This window comes from Meleagris gallopavo, chromosome 14 (genome assembly GCF_905368555.1).
Source record: "Meleagris gallopavo chromosome 14, MGAL_WU_HG_1.1, whole genome shotgun sequence".
Classification (NCBI taxonomy): domain Eukaryota; kingdom Metazoa; phylum Chordata; class Aves; order Galliformes; family Phasianidae; genus Meleagris; species Meleagris gallopavo.
Window position 1 is genome coordinate 9,271,422 of NC_139417.1, and position 17,234 is coordinate 9,288,655.

The 17,234-nt window shown below is 38.1% G+C and overlaps 1 protein-coding gene across 3 annotated transcripts in view; it reads right to left on the bottom strand.

Moving 5' to 3' along the window:
- The window catches only part of EEFSEC (eukaryotic elongation factor, selenocysteine-tRNA specific), a 114,967-nt gene that overhangs the window by 65,737 nt on the left and 31,996 nt on the right, over positions 1-17,234 (bottom strand). For all 3 annotated transcript variants that reach the window (XR_014886431.1, XM_031555571.2, XM_085236102.1), the window contains exons 3-4: positions 16,194-16,290; positions 13,409-13,573 (exon numbers count right to left, since the gene is read on the bottom strand). Coding sequence is in view for 2 of the 3 variants with exons in the window: in XM_031555571.2 (XP_031411431.2) it covers positions 13,409-13,573; positions 16,194-16,290 (262 nt within the window). In the remaining variant the exon portion in view is untranslated. The remainder of the gene's footprint in view (positions 1-13,408; positions 13,574-16,193; positions 16,291-17,234) is intronic.

Sequence of the window (17,234 nt, forward strand, 5' to 3'; positions counted from 1 at the left end):
CTGTATGTTTCAGTAGAAGCATTATTAAACATAGTGGGCTTTGTGGTTTAATATATGTCAAGACAAGTAATTTTTCTACAAGCCTTTGGCTCCATCTGCTGACTTTAATATTAAAAAATAATTGATGAGACTGAAGGCATTTATACTTTCAAAACACAAAGTCTTCTACATTTTGGTAAGTGCAGTTCTAAAGGTACAACACAGAACAGCTCAAGTGTTTGGTCCAGAAATTTTATCAGTTAAAAAAGAAACAGCGAGGAACCAGCTTTGAAAAGGTACCTGAGCAAGCCCAGGATGCACAAGAGGTAAACGAATGTTTGTTTTGAAGACTGTGGGATTGGATCTAAGCAACAGGTACATATCTGGATATTTGTAACTGAATCACCCAACAATTAAGTCCAAAAAGAGTAAAGAACTTTACCACAACCATGGTGAAAGCTCACTGGAGACATTTGCTCAACACCTGCCTGGGCAGATTTGGACTTCTCCTGTTTTCATCGAGCCATCTGCTTCACAGAAACTAAAGCTTGCTGTATTTACGAATAAAAATATGATAAATTCCTCTGAAGGTTCAAAAGCCCCAGTACTTGCCTGTTCCAGCACTGATGCATTTTTCATTATTGCAGAATTCTGATTGTTATCAGAGTGTTACAAACTCCAGCTAGATAGAATTTACACGCACACACACACAGCGTACATGAGAAATAGATTTAATATGCTCTTAAATATAGCAGGGAGAAGTCAGACATAATTGTAACTGGATAAGGGGAGACGGGGGGGAGTTAAAGCCTTCACAAGCATCAAAAAGAGTCACTTCAACACTACGCATACAAAGTTTCAATACTTCGTAGACTTTTTATCTTTAAATAAAACCTTCCTGATTAACATGAACACTGAGCTCTGATGGCTGCAAATGGTACCATGTGGTACCAAGGATAACCAGCAGCTACAGAAATCTGCTTTTTCCCATTTCAGTCCTAACTGAACAAAAAAAACCCAACACTCCTAACTCGGAAGACCTATGCCCTCTCAGGAGTGCTTCCCTCTTATTATTAGTGATGCAGCCATCTCACACAAAATCCCACTAAACTTGCTAGATGTGGTGAAAGGTTTTATTGTATTATTCATGCCTTCTGAGTCCAGCAACCAAAATCTTAATATTTCATTTACAGGCAGATTAAACAACAGATAAAACCCAGTATTGTTGCTAATAGGAGAGGTGGGAGGGGAATTAACACAAAATGAAGCTAACTCCATTAAAGCAGAATCTGAACCAAAACCTAAAGCTAACTCTATCACAAAAGGTGAAGGAAACTCATGTTTATAGCTTTTCCTATATACAGGGATGTATATATATACTTTTATATAAATATTTATATAAAATAATATTTTTATATATATACACACACACATGAATATATATTCACACACATATACTATTAAATATTATATTAAATATTTTCTGAAAATATTAGAAATAAACACCTCCCACATAGCTTACACGCCACAGGTACGGCAGTTTCCAGCAAGCTTTTTTAATGCTATTAAATTCTTACAGTTTTCCTCACCAGAGCTGAGACTAAAGCTACAGAATCCATTACAAGTGCCCGCGTTTAAAAACTGACAGCAAAACAGATGAATTAAAAATCTGAATAAAGGCTCCCAAGAAGTGTCCACAGCATATGAAACATTAGGAAGACAAAAGAGTCATTTTTACATGGTCATTTTCAAATATAGACATGGGCCCAACAAGTTCCAAAAGATACCTGTGCTAAGGTTAACTTTGGGAAAATTCTCGCATCACACACCTAGAGATTTAGACATATTAATGTTAAAAAACTTAAAAATATAGTCACATTTAAACTTAAAAACAACATTGTTTTGATTTTCAACATGCTGGGAAATAGAAAACAAACATGCATATTGTAGAGCATTGTGCATAATTATAAAAAAATTAAATCACATCACTGTATTCTGCTGAAGCCTAGCCACGTCCTGACTCAAGTAAAAAGCACCAGCTGGTGACACTGCAGCTAGATGAAACCGAATAAAGAAAAGGCAGGTTTAAAACTTCACTGCTGAACTAATCACCTTGCCCAGCAGGGAGAATAACTGAATGCAGAACAGAACGCAGTACAGATTTATGGAGTTAACTCAGCACGTCAGATAACTCCAACATCACAGACTTTAACTCAGTCCACCACAGACTGCAAATATCTAATGCCTGTTTTTACAACTGTTTATAATGTATACGTCAGCTGAATTTTCTGCTGTGAGTTACACCATAACCAGAAAGTTATGCTTAAATGTTAACGTCTTTTTTTTCCCCTTTTCAATCTGACATAGATGCTTTGCCCATCTCTTCTTGTACCTGAACCTTTAAAACATGAGCAACATTAAAGTAAACACAACCCAATAGATGAAAATTGGAATTTCCCTTATGAAAAAAATTGATCATGTTTTTGCTTTTTTCTTAATCAAATTACAACAGAAAGCTTGTATACAGCAGGGGGAACAACCCCAAAACAAATTAAAAACCCAAACTAAAACAGTTCTATCCCATGGATAGAACCCTTGCCTTCACATTCTCATTTCTATGTTTTAAATAGTGTTGTTACAAAGCTCTTTAGCTTCCTCCCAATAACATCCATCCTTTAAAGAAAAAAAAAAAAAAAGAAAACAACACAGGAAGCCACATTGATGGAAACATCATTAATTTTTCTGGGAATCCACAAAGTGAAAAACATTCAGCTTTGACATGTTTTAAAGATAATATATAAGCTGAGACAACTGAAGACAACTGTCTTCCTTCAATATTTTCTTGCTAATCCCATTAGCTCTAAATGCTTTCTACTATTCCAAAACAAATCTGAAGCTTGCAGCAAAGATATTTTTTTCAGAGTGATCTCATAGAAGACCACGATTTATCTGCATACAGTAAAGCACGTTTGGATGTAGAAGCCTAATAACACAAGCAACAAGTTTGGGTGGGCAGTATAAGTGAAAAGCAGAGATGGCATAGAAGTGGTAAGAAGGACTTGAAAGCAATGAGAGCTGCTCTAATTCCTAACGCTTGCTGCAAGGAGGAAGAACAGACATCTTGATTCTTACCATCTTGGACATTTCCATCATTTTCCTACTACTTAGGGAACCACATGCCTGAGAAATATTAATATATCAGAACAAATTACATTAAACTTCAACCTTATGTAGCATCTCAAGGTCACTTTAAGCCTCTTGGGAGGGCTCCAAGCAAGGTAGGACCCCACCACATCACAGAACTTCCGTCACCCACAAGAGATTAAAGACAACCCAAGTTACCTAAGGCAAACACAAATACTTAATAGGCTCCTCTAGAGCCCCAGCAATCAAGGAGCATTTCATAACACTGGAACGAAACATAATTGGTTACATTCAGTAGAAACAACTGTTTCCCCTCAAACAAGGGCATTGAGTCAACAATAGAAAATCTGAAATAGCAACACCAGTACCTTGTGCAAAGCACTGTTCTTTGTCAATCACTACACACCTTCAGCTCTCTTCTAAAACACACACAGGGCAAAACAGTTCAGGTTGGGATTTTGTGTTTTAGTATTGTACAAAGACTTGTGTGCTACTTATATTAAATTAACAAGTGTCACGTCGTGCTGACTGAAGAGCAAACTGCATTTACTGTAGCCTTACTGGGCATTTATTTCAATCTTGTATAAAAATTCATATTTTCAATATTCCTTATAAAATCCTCTTTTCTGTGGTTCCACGTTTGAGTGTGGTATACCTGCATATTCCTCATTCACTAAAGACTTCAAATTATTGTCAAGTAATCTTTACAAGTAGGATCAGTGTCTTCTAGACAAAGCAAACAGCACATGAATAATACCCACCTCTCAAAACTGAACTGAGTTTTAATAGCATATTTTCTTCCTAAGCTATCATTTAACGTGTTGCAGTCCCACATACTAGGACACATAAGACAGAAACAGCTCTTCCAGGAATGATGAGAAGTCTATTGAAATTACTTACATAGTGAATATGATATTAAGAAAAAGTAAATAGAACATACTGATTGAAATGGAAAAAAAAAAAAAAGCCAACAAAACCAAACTGTGTGGTCATATGAGTATTGGTGAAAGAGCAAAGAAACTTCAAAAGCTGAAGGTTTACACTGATCTTAAGTGACAAAAAAAAAAAACAAACACCAAAACGTTGGCATAATTTTCAGTACTTCTATCCCTTTTTCACTGAAGAAAAGATATTGATGTCTCCACACGTAACAGGATCCTTATTTCCAATGAGTTAATCCGTTCTAATTGCTGATTTCTACTACCTGAACTAAACTAGCAATAACACCATCTCCAGCATTCCTTGGCAGGATCTGTTACTCACCATGCACATGTATTTAAAAAAATAAAAAATAAAACAAGTTATCTACATAGAAAACAGGTCAACTATTGGAGCTATGGATGAAAGCTTTCACAAAGGCCTTCTAGGTTATGTCCACAATTCATGTATTTAAAGATGTACTAGTTACTGTGACTCCTTAAAAAAAAAATGTTATTTGACCTTCTCATGATTCCTTCAGTGTGAAACATTTATATTTGATTATTTACTCTTTAGAAGAGGAAGAGAAACCAACCAAGTTTTACTGCACACGCTTTCCAGCTAATCTTTATAACCAAGATCCTGAGAGTTTGTAGTTTTCATTCCAGCAAGCTGCAAATGAAAATCTGTATCTAGGCTTTTGTATCGTGTTCATCACAGTACTATCTGGGCAGCACATATAATTATATTATTCCAGCAGATACTGCAAATATTGGCTTTCTCCAGTATTACTTTTTCTTTCAAAGTGCATGGACTATTACAATTTAGTATTATGAGAATGCCAAAGAGATGTCTTACATTTATTTTCAACAATACGTGTTATTGTCACAAGACAACAGATTCATCTGATGAGCTGAACAAATGTTTAAAGAGCAAAGTCAATTCTCATGCAATTTTCACAGCAATAACAGAATATGATTTACTCTTCTGAAGGAGGAGGAAATCTGCAATCTCAGGAAGACAGTACAAGGCAAGAAATCCATAGGACTTCCTATAGTGTAATAACATTTCATGTTACGTCTTTGGCTGGGATAGAGTTAATTTTTTTTCATGGAGACTCACATGATGTTGTACTGTGGATTTCTGATGAAAATAGTGGTGATAACACTGATGGTTCAGTTGCTGCAGAGCAGGCCTTACACAGAGCCAAGGACTTTTCAGCTTCTCACACTGCCACAACAGCAAGGAGCTGGGAGGGGACACAGCAGCAGGACAGCTGTCCCAAACTGGCAACAGGGATGTTTCATATCATGTGGCATCATGCTCAGCAATAAGAACTGGGGGAAAGTAGGAGGACGAGGGGACATTTGGAGTGATGGTGTCTGATTTCCCAAGAAACCACTATGCATAGTGAGCCCTGCTTACCTGAGGTGGCTGAACACCTGCCTGCCAATGGGAAGGAGTGAATTAATCGCTTGATTTGCTTGGACACACAGCTCCATCTCAACCCATGAATCCTCACATCTATACATTTCCAATTCTCTCCCCCATCCCACCTGGAGAGAGTGAGCAAGGCTGGGTGGTGCTTAGCTGCCAGCTGGATTCCATCACACTTCATCAAGAAAACACTCTGATGATAGACATGTTAGATTCCTGGGTACTAACTCCCCAGCCCATATTGTTCTATCTGTAGGTCAAATCTAGCAGAAGTTTACCTTCAAGGGCATTGGTTAAGTCAGATTTTCAATACTCAAATCCACTTTTTTTTGGTCACTGTTCAGATCTGATGACAACTTCACAACACACAGAGCATGATTACTTAACACAGCATTGCTGAGTAGCTCTACTTCTTAACAACCCGATCAAATGAGGAATTGCACCGTATATGGATGACCAAGGAAGAACAAAAAGTGACATTCCTTCCATCAATTCTGGTTACTGAAATTCTGCCAAAGCCTCCAGCACTGGAAATTAAAAATTTAAAACATGACAGTTACTCCATGCTTTTACTAAGTCTTCTCCAACTAAAGTGACATTTGCAGCAGGAACTCCAGGTGAAAGCTATGTTTCCCACGCAGGAGGTTACCTTTCCCACTACTACTCAAGCATTCCAATAGAACTACTGCTCAAACAAAATACGTACATGCATGTGTGGGTCTGTTTTCAATTGAATTGCACAGAGAACAATTCTATTCGATAAATTAAGAGAAATAAAGTTAATGACCCAGCAGAAGCAATGCTTAAGCAAAGACATATGTAAACAGAACAATCATTCCTTGCTTTAAAAAGTTACTAAAAGCTTTAAACAAAAAGGCATTTGGATTTTAGTTTGTGATTGCTAGCATCACGTCCATTAACTTATTTTCAAACTAACCTTGAACTCCAGGGTACACAAACACCAGAACACAACACCTGATCATTGGACTAGCAACTGTTACACAGGAAACATCCTACAAAGTCCCATGATAAAAGCAGGTTTTTATTAGTTACATCCCAGACTGAAGCCATCTTAATGCCTTCCTCCTCCTGTACACAGCTTACAGGACATTGCTTAGAGCTTTGGACAGCTGCAGGGCTTCTTTTTAACAGAAAATAAAAGACTTTAGTCCTAGGATCAACAGCTGGCATATCCTTTAGAGGAAGTACTGGAACTTACTCGTTCATCATCAGAAACTGCTCTTTAAAAAAAAAAAAAAAAAGCGTTCACTATTTATTCACATCTCATCAGACTCCAACTGAGGACAGGTGAGAAACCTTGGGACGGCGTTTTTGAACTCGTTTCCATCAACCTTGATTGGTATTGGTTTCAGACAGAGCAGTGAGAAAAAGGATGGGGGAAAAAAAAAGGTTTCCTCAAGCAGTGGTGAAAGTGGAAAAGATCAGTGATCCTAAAGAACAAACAGATTGGAAAAGACAACAATGAGATGGAAATTAGTTGGGGAAAAAAAGGAGAATAAGTATGTGAAGGAAGTTAAAGCAGTAAATCTAAATGTCAGGTACCATCTTAAAAGCTGAGACATTCAGTTTTCTTTTTGACTTTGTTCTATGGTCGCAAACCTGCACATTTGTTCCATATTTAGCTGAGCTGAAACTGATTCACTCACTAACACGGTATACAAGAACCTATTCCATTTCTGCAATCGTGGCACTTCTGTATTTGGACGCCGAGCTTTTGCCACAGATCCAGCAACTCAGTACATGGATAACCCCCGGAAAGATGCAAAATACTGACCAGAGATGGCACAGTAGCCAGCTGGGCTCATACCACCCACTAGTGAAACGAGTGCACCGCAGTGCCAAGATCAACCTCAGGAAAGTTCGACCTGGATAGTTTTCCTTGCAGTCTGTGGGTTTCCTCTTATTCAGTTCAGTTACTTTCCTGCCTTGTATTCCTATAACAGCATTTTTAAGCCTTTTTCTGAGCTTTTTAAATTTTTTTGAGACAAATGGCCTACTAAAATTTGAACAGAAGAAACAAAATTTGATTTACCCAAGAAAATGAGTCATGGTACCCAAGGACAAACGTAAGGTTCACCTACTCAGACACAGCCAAGACAATCCTATATTTCATTTTCATTTTGAATCCCACTGAAGGGAATACCAGTTTTATGACAGTAGTAGATCTCTACACTTTCCAACTACTAAGGTAAAATTATCTGTGTGGTGGTAGCACGAGCACCGCACTTTAAATCATGTCATCAGTTAACCACAACCAGTCAACACTGCAGATATTCCGTAACAAGCAATTAGCATCACAGAAATACTGCAGAACTTAGATATCAGAAAACAGCACTGTTTTCATCAAGGCTGCACTTTCTTGTGAATCCCAATCATTTGCAGACGTTGTAGGTGGACAGATGCAACATGAGTTCATTCTTTTTCAGCTCCATTGGAGGAAGAAACACAAATAACTTCCCGGATAATTTTTCCTCGTACATTAGAAGGCAATCTGCAGCCAAACTGTATTTATCTGGCAGGGAGCACAGGGTACAATCTAGACCCTCCACCAAGAAAAACTGTGCTGAAAATGAGTTTCAGTACTTGAAGAGTTAATTGGCCAACAATGACCAGGCCACTTTCCTGCCTACAGAGATCACATTAGACACACAAGCTCCAAAAATACAGTGCGTGGTTTGGATTAGCGCTGCTCAGGTTGGCTGCTCTCCCTCTGGCTGCCTTCCCTTCTGCTCTGACAAAACTGAAAAAATAAAAATTAAACCCCATGATATGCACCCAATTCCCTCTGTTATGTCTTATCCCTGGTCCTGAATAGAATATGCCTGACACAAAGTCCTGATCTTACTCTCTCATTTTACTATACTCATACTATACTCAATAAAAATCACAAGAGATATGAGCTACTGTACTTCACTATTGAGTAGTTAAAGAATAGATAGATACAAGTCTCTCTTTAGGCATTTTCAAAGCCTGAGGTTCATTACGAATTTTTCTTTCACAATTAAAATGCATTCCTTTCTTTTAGGGTGTTGTCCCTTTCCTTTTGTTTGCTGTTTTTTTTTTTTTTTTTTTTTTTTTAAGTTTAAATAATGATAAACAGCAAAACATTATAAAAATATACATTGAAAATGAGGGAACTGATCTTTAAAAGAGCTCAGCATCTGCTCTTTCTATTCTCTCAAGAGATCAAGCCAAGAAGATTTGAGAAGTTTTTATTGCCAGATCTAAATTTTATTCCACAGGCACCGGATCAGGTCTTTAATCCTTTACTTAACCACAAAGAACTGTGCTGAGGAGTTTAATTCTTCCAAAACAACTGATAATATCCTTAAACGTCAAAAGAATACTTTCCAATATAAGCCAAATCCCGCATGTTTTGCTTTCAAGTAAATGCCACAGCAGACACAAAACCAGTAGGATTCACTCTGATCTTTTCTAGGAAAGGAGAAAATCTCCAACAAACACAATCCATGCTTTAGAAGTGCCAGACAATTAAAGAAACAGTTCAATACTTGTACTGAATTAAATTGCATGTATAACATTATGTGTATGTTTAATTTATTGATTTAGGATTTGAGATTCTTATATTTTATTACCCACATATTTTAATATGTATTACAAACTGCCTTCTCACCAGGAGAGAATTTTACAAGTTACATTTCATTCTTTCCCCCCAGATACTTGCAGATTTTTCTGAACTGCCCTTCCCCACAGCATTTCAATGAGAAGGAAAGTTGGCTGAGAAGTTTAACAGAACAAAAATAAGTTATAGCCAAGTTTCAAGGGAAAAAACGGAGTGGAAATTGAGACATTTCACACCATCAGAGAAACTCTGTTCCAGAATAGGTTCCCAAGAACAGTGAAATAAAACAAGTAGCTCTCATTAACTTATTGCATTATTTGACACAACCGCTACGTAGTTAGTGAACTGCATTCAGTGACAAGGTACTTTTCTATCAAAACTTTGAGGAAGGGGAATGGAAGAGATTTTACAAACAAGCCACGTCCAAGGCGAGGCTTCTCACCTCACATCTTAAAGGCCAGTTCTGGCCTCACTGTGTAAGCAAGGAAAATCCCAGAAGCCTCAGAAGAAGCAGGTACACAAACAGAAGTCACATACATTTAACAGAAAACACAACAGTGGCTCCTACTTGCAGTATGAAATGAAAGACAATCAAGGTATCATGAACTTTGGATGAGGTATGCTTTGAGGGCTGCAGAATAGAAGATGAAAGTAGTAAACACACACCTAAAATGTCACCACGAAATTTTACATACATGCATCTTTGTGATACTATTCAGTGGCTTTTGAACCAACCTCATTTTCTGAGATTTAAATACTGGAATGCGTTCTCTGACAAGACTTCAATAGCGCAACTCTGTATGATCTTGCAAAAAAAAAAAAAAAAGTCCTTAAATACATTGACATTAGAAGACCTCTGCTCATTGAGCTTTAATATGTAGATGTAGTAAGAACTAGTTTCAGTTAGGCTGAAGTAATAAAAAAAAGCTGAAGTAGTAAAAAAAGCTGAATTATCTTTTACAGTTTGAATAACTATGGTGGTTTAGCTATTTGAGTTATTTTATCAGACACGGGAGAACTTCTTTGTTGGTTGGGCCATAAAGCTACAGAACATCTGCCAGAAAACGGACCAATGTTATTTCGCCAACAAAGAAACTTGAAAAGATCTTTTCGTATCATAGAAGCATATGAAGCCATGAAGCTATTCCAAGTATCACACTTGGAAAATGATACTTCTTACAAGTTCATAAAGTCAGTAGAGTCTGACAGCAGACAGGCCCTTGTGAAGACAAGATCTACTACTGGCTTATACTGATACTCATTTACCACAAGATTTGACTAGAAAACAGAAACAAGTGTCTCATTTTGTTCATACTTGATATCTCAGGTGACCTCTTAAAAGTATATCAAAGTACCAAAACACCTGGATGACAGATCTCCAGCTACAGAGGAGCACTTCATAAACATTCTTGCCACTTTTGAGAAATAGTACAGCAATGGTGCAAAAATGAGGGACTGAAGGTTGGACTCAGCATGAACATTCCTCTTCCTGTTAATGGTAACAGCTCAGTCACACCTAGCAGATCAGAAATCTGACATCAAAGATGCACATCTGAGATGCACCTCCCAAGGACAGTCCTTTACTGGCAGCCCACAATTTTATTACACAAGAAATAACCTTGTATTCTATTAAGCCAGACACATTATTCAGCTGCAGTGCACAGCAAAAATCCCCAAATGATCCCCTACAGATAGGCACCAATCATTTACCAGTAAACTCAGCTCCTTAGTTGTCAAATCACTCACAAACTTCTGACAAAAGGCATTACAAAATGGCAGCACACTTTACTTTCATATATGTTCCAGTGAAGCTGTTAACATTCACGACACGCAGCCTGGATCAACTTGCAATAACACTAATCACTAATTACATTAAACAGAACAGATGGAAACTTGAATATAAAGTAGAAAGCAAGTTTTTGCTACTTAGAATTCCCAGGAATAAAAAAAAAGTGGTTTTGTACCTAGCTCCCACATACATGCTTTGTGACTGCTACATACCTATGGCAGCCAATCACAGCTAAGACAACACTGAATTAACACTTTCAGGATATAACCAACTGATCAAGATGCAATTCTCTTGCTTTTAAGCAAGCATTCCTACAAACTGACTTCAGCCTACCTCCCTGACTTAGATCCATTTACTGTGAACGTGCACCCCCAACTCCTCACTTACTTCAATTTGACCTCTTCTACAATTTATCACAACTTCTTGTTGTGATTCTTATTTCCTAATCTGGAACCTCAACTCTTTAAAGGAATACTAGCATATGACCATCTGTTTTATGCAGTCTTCTAGTACTTTTATCAAGCCTATGACTGCACAGTCCAAAACTAGAATCACTAACACTGGGCAGAAAGAAAACTACATCCCACTCATTTTACATTACTTTTCACACACATTTTTATTCCTTTAAGACAATCAGTAAGAACAAAAGTCTCAGGTTTTGTCTCTTTTGCATTTGTTTTGTGTTGGCTTTTTACATGGCTCCCTTTCTAAAGCTTCTATTGTTCTTTTCAACTGTAAGGAAGACAAAGATTCTTCCCCCCCAGCTGAAAAGAACTCTTTCCTTTTTCAATTAATGAATGCTACAAAATACACAAACTCACAAACTACGTTCATTAAACACAGTATACATAGCTCAGTATTTTCAAATCTATGAGTAAAATAGAGATCTATCAGTAAAATAAAATGAATCTGTATTGCAAAAAAAAAAACAACCCATACCTTAATATTTAACTCCAGGAAGTTTTATAAAAGAGAAATAAAAATGTCGTAACTTGTTACAGTTTATAAACTGGAAGACTGTAGACATTGAAAGACCACTGAAGTAATCTTAATGGACGTTCAGAATTCTGCCAGCACTGTGTTTTTGCTGCAGAAATCCTGGGTTCATGCTCTTCAAGGTGGATTTCAAGCGCTAGTGCGCAAATACTACTAACTCAATCGGATAGTGAACTGTTTGCTGTGTCAAAGCTTTTTGCCAAACACACATATATAATTTTTCTTTTTTGCTGTATGGATAATCAACCCCAGATGGCAATTTACATAGGCAACAGCATAAAGGAATCCATGCACTGCTGGTGCTCTCAGCCTCAATCAGAGCAAGCACGGGCGTTTGAGAATGTCACTGTTTATTTTTAATTGCTGTGTCCCTCCTTTGTGCAGGTTCAAGCGGTCAAAGATGTCGAAGTCCATTAGTAGAACTGGAAGATGATGCCACTTCATTTGGTGAGAGGGTTCCTCAAATTTAAAAAGCAGATGGTTTGTAATGTCCCTAAATGCCCAGTGGGCACCAGCTGTCAATCTCAGTTACCATAGGGTCAGGGCAAAAAAAGGTCAGAGAGAGTCATAAACCACAATGTGTTGTGAAATGTGCTTCCTCCATTACGTTGTAGGCCTGAGAAAGGTTTGACCTTTCATAGGTATCCTAACCTAACTCTGCATGATGCTAGCAGGGGTAAGTACAACACACAATTCAAACTTACAAAAGTTGCTTCCTTTAACTGTGCCTTGGTTACCTGCACACCATGAACGGTCACATTCACAAACTGCTCATGGCAAAAAGCAAAATCCTGCTCACCACTATTATCACTGAGATGCATGGCACGTCTGCTATTTCACACAGGGCAGTGGAAGGATAAGTTCATCTACAGCAACTGAAAATAACAAACTTTTAGGCAAACTGCTAATGCTATGAGAATCGAATAATCTGCCCTTTTTCTGTCAAAGACTCCTTTATCTGCTAACTTAGGCTTTCACTTCTCTAGAAATAAACAACTTACCTGTTGTTACTAAGCCTACTGACTCTCTTATAAATCCAACTACAGCAAGTAGCAGCTCTTCCAGAACATGCTGACATCAATTAAACTCCCCAGCAAACAAAGAGAATGTGCATCAAGCATTTGGATGCCCTCTTCTTGTCATTTCCTTCACTTGCATACATCTCAGGGAGCCCACCTAGTCAGACTCCTTTGCAAGCCTTCTCATTGATGCATGTCTCAAATAAACATAACCTCACCTAAACCTCGTTTAGTCCTTCAGCACATCCCATCTTGGAAATGTGCTCACTTTGCTTTCCTGAAGTTGAAAATCTAACACACTAATCTAAGACAGCCTTCTTTCTTCTTCATTCAACTAAAATAGAGCAGGTGGCTTCACTGGCTGTGTTAACTAAAAAAAAATCTCCAAGTCTCTCACTATTATTAGCTCAGGTTATATTTGAGTATCAGAAAAATAATGGAAGAATTTCAGATTGGAGAACACAATCTTCTTTGTTGAGCACCTCTTTCTATTAGGAAAATTGAGGGGAGTGAGAGACTCACCTTCAGGGCAGGAATCTCCACATTGTCACCAAGGCTAACAGAGCCAGAAAGAATAGTCCCTGTCATCACCGTGCCTTGACCCTTGATAGAGAAGCAGTGGTCGACTGCCATAAGGAAGTGTCCCGAGGGGTCTCTCGATGGCAGGTAAGCCTGAGACTTCAGGACCTGAATAAAAGATAAAAGCAGAACCATGCCTGGGTAAAAAGCCATGACAGCCATACAGCAAAAGGAAGGCAAGCGGATGATTGATTGAACAGGCTTGCAGCTTTACTGACTTCAAGCATCTCCCAATAAGCTCAGAACACACCAATGTCAAATTAATAGTGCGTGCCATAGAGGAGATGCACAATTAGCAGCAGGAACAGTTCGATTTTCTGCCTTAGAAAGATTTGGTGCTGCACATTTAGCTTGGTTAGCAAAACTGTGCTGGCAACAAAGTTGCTGCCAAACTCAATATAGACACTGCAGCAAAGTAAATCAAAAAAACAACTCTGTACCCTTGTCTTCCCCCTTCCCATGTGTCCCAAAGTACAGGTTCATAGTGCATTTTGCTACTTCAGCTTTTTTGATTTAGTGCAAATTAACTTATGTAAAGATACTAGTGCCCCATCCCTGCCTCCCTCCCAGAAAAAACTATTACATTCAGATAAGTTCTCTAAGTCAATTTCCCTTTCAGATTTATGTTAACATTTCATGGAGGATCAAGCCACTAAGAAAAATAGCTAAACATTTTTTACGGAAATTCTCCAAGTTCGGGATTTCTTTTTTTGCTGACGAATAACTTTCTTAAAATACATCATCATAGATATCAGACGTTAATGATAGAAGTGCAGTCACATACTAACAGTGGTTCAGAGGAGCTGGTTCATCTCTGCCTCTGTTACAATATTCGCATATAGACTTGGCACTGCTTTCAATGTCTGTTTTTAAGGTCAAAATCTGTAGGTTAAGTCAGAGTCTTAATGGCAGAACAATGGAGAGGGAACCTCATCAGTGAGACAAAGGGCAATTCCCTGAAGCTCAATGGCAAGGCTCCCATAGCATTTGCCAGCTCTACTAATACCTCCCAATGTTTATTCACAGAAGAGATGACAATTCTGGAACAAGCCGAACCCCTCATCTACCTCAAACAGCACTCCTAACCATCCTGCCCTTCCTTGTATAAACTACACGTCAAATAACATATAATCCATTTTTCTGAAAGCCTCAAGAATTATTCTCACAAAAAATAGAAATTCAGCACTGCTAGAACTAATGATACCTCTGAAGCATTAGCTTACTTTACAACCTTCTCTTGGTCACATGCATTTGATATAGTGCTAGTTTCACCATTAAACAGCTTTTTCCATCTATCTTTTTTCTATCTCATTCAGTTTTAAGACAAACCCAAGCGATGCATTTTATCTTTTCCAGAAGCACAAGGCATACAGTAAACAAGTCACAGCATCACAAAGAAAGATGGTTTCATTCTAAGGGCAGGTGGGGCTGCTCCAGGAAACAGATTTTACAGTTACTAATGCCACAACCTCCACATATCGTCATGTTCCTACAAATGAAACTTGCCACAGGTAATCATTGGTTGTATACCTCAGATGGTTCAAATGGAAACCTCAAACCTTGGTAAGCACTCACAATTGCAATCAAAATTGGCAAGCACGTCCCAGAAGAGTTCCTAGCTGCTTTAAATTTGGCAAGCAGTATTAGTAAACTCATTGGACTTAACTCCTCTATCCCTCAGCATCCCAATCTAAATTCAGATCAGTCACCTCTGCACTTCCTATAGGTCTTTTGGAAGTAAATTAACTATTTGCCAAGTGTTCAAATCATCACTGATAAGTGCCAAAGAAAAGTCCAGAAGGAAATTAATTATTCTAACTGCAGAGCAGCATTTGAATGGAGTTATGAAGCCACACAGAGAATAATGAGAATTAAAACAAAATGCTGACTGTCTCCTCAGGAGTTCAGTTCTGTCTGTCCTCCACAATGAGGCAGGGGTTGTTTAGAATAAAGGATCACACACTTAAACCTCTACCGTAGCACTCGTGTGAAGGAAGGAGACACTCAGCTATGCATGATTTCTGAGTGAACAAATTCAAACTTTGTTATTTTCCTAACTGCGGTGCATAGGAAAAGGCAATGGCAGATAACCAGCTCTAAATTACCAAAAAAGAGTGATAGCTATAACCTAGTTAAAGAACAAAAGTTTTGCTTACTCATCCCAAGGATAGGATGCCAAATACTTCAAAAGGATGGATCCTTCAGGTAGAGAACCTTCCGTGGAGGCACCCAGCCCTTAAATGAGGCTTAGGGAGCCCTTAAATGAGGTTTAGGGAGGCAGTTGCACAGGTGAATTGCTTTCATCTGTGCTCTCAGGGCTGGCTGTGTTCCTTCCTCAGGTGCTCAATCATTGGTTCAGGTCATGACTTAGCAATTCCCATACATGGTGTAATTCGAAAATAACACCTAGCAATGATTAGGCAGAATTTTAAAGCAATTTTTATTTATTATGCTTTGTAATTCCTGGCAACTTTAAAACACTTCACCATGTGTGACAGTGGCTTCTTAAGACAGCTATCCAAAGAATTTGAGGTTAGAAAAGAAGATCCATTTTTGGGGCACAGATCTGTAACTCTTCCACTCACTGGAAGGAATCCTGATGAGTTAAGTCCCACCAAACAGACATTAAGGCAGTACTTCTTCAGTCCTAGATACTAGTACAGTGTCACTTCAAAAGATTTAAAGATGCTCAAGCACATTTTACAGCATTAAGTTCTTCAGCAGGTACCTCAATTAATTCAGAAACACCAAGTGGATTCTCAGACTCTGGAGCTTCCGGTCCACCAGGCTTTGCTGCAACGGCAACAATAGGGCACCCAGAGAATCTGAAAGAGAGAAAGACTCCCAAATTAGACCACAGATCTCTCACGTCTGTAAACCAGACTGTGAAGGCAAAGCTACTGTCTGAGAATCTAATTTATCTGTTCTTCCCTCTTAGTGAATAACGGGCAGTTTTATTTTATTTTTTTTAACTACTGGAATTTGTGCTAACGAACTTCACCATCAAATCTTTAACTATGTTCAGCATTAGGCACAGATTCAACTTTTGAGTGACACTGAAAGCAAGACATCATTTCTGAAGCAAGGACGTATTACCCAGTTTTATCATAGTGGTTCTGAATTCAATCTAGCTTACCTGGAGACCAGCTCAGTTTTCAACTTTCACTAGAACAATTACAGTCCTGGCTGTACAGTCATAACCTTCCAACCAGGAGCCAAATGCAAGATGGCACGATATCTACCTGAGTGTGCAGACAGTCTGTAAGATTTGCAGACAGTGGAAAGGTCCATTTCTACTGAAATGAAAATTTATAAAACAATCTCAAACATGCAAAGCTTCTGAAAAGAGCAGCACAGCTGACCCCACTTTAGCTTTTCTCTTGCACTGAATTTTATTCTTCAAGCCCTTAATATTCAGCAGCTGCTTTGTTATTTTTTAAAGTCTGCTGACTGAATTTGTGACATTTGCTCCCTATAGAACACAACCTATAGTTCAGCTGATGTGATAGCTTGCATTGCCTACATTTTGGACAGAGAAATCAGATTGTAAGTCAGGTTATTACTGCATTTTTTCAAAATTCAGGATTAACCACATTAAATACACATATTTGTTCAAGTAATGGAACAATAATCAACAGTAAAAATAAAAATAAGAATTGCTTGGCTCTGAAAGATGATTCTGATTCAATACATTCAGACCAAAAGTCGTGAGTGCTGTCAACCTTGTGATTCTCCTTCACCCCAAATCATAGATTTCATCTCAAAAAGG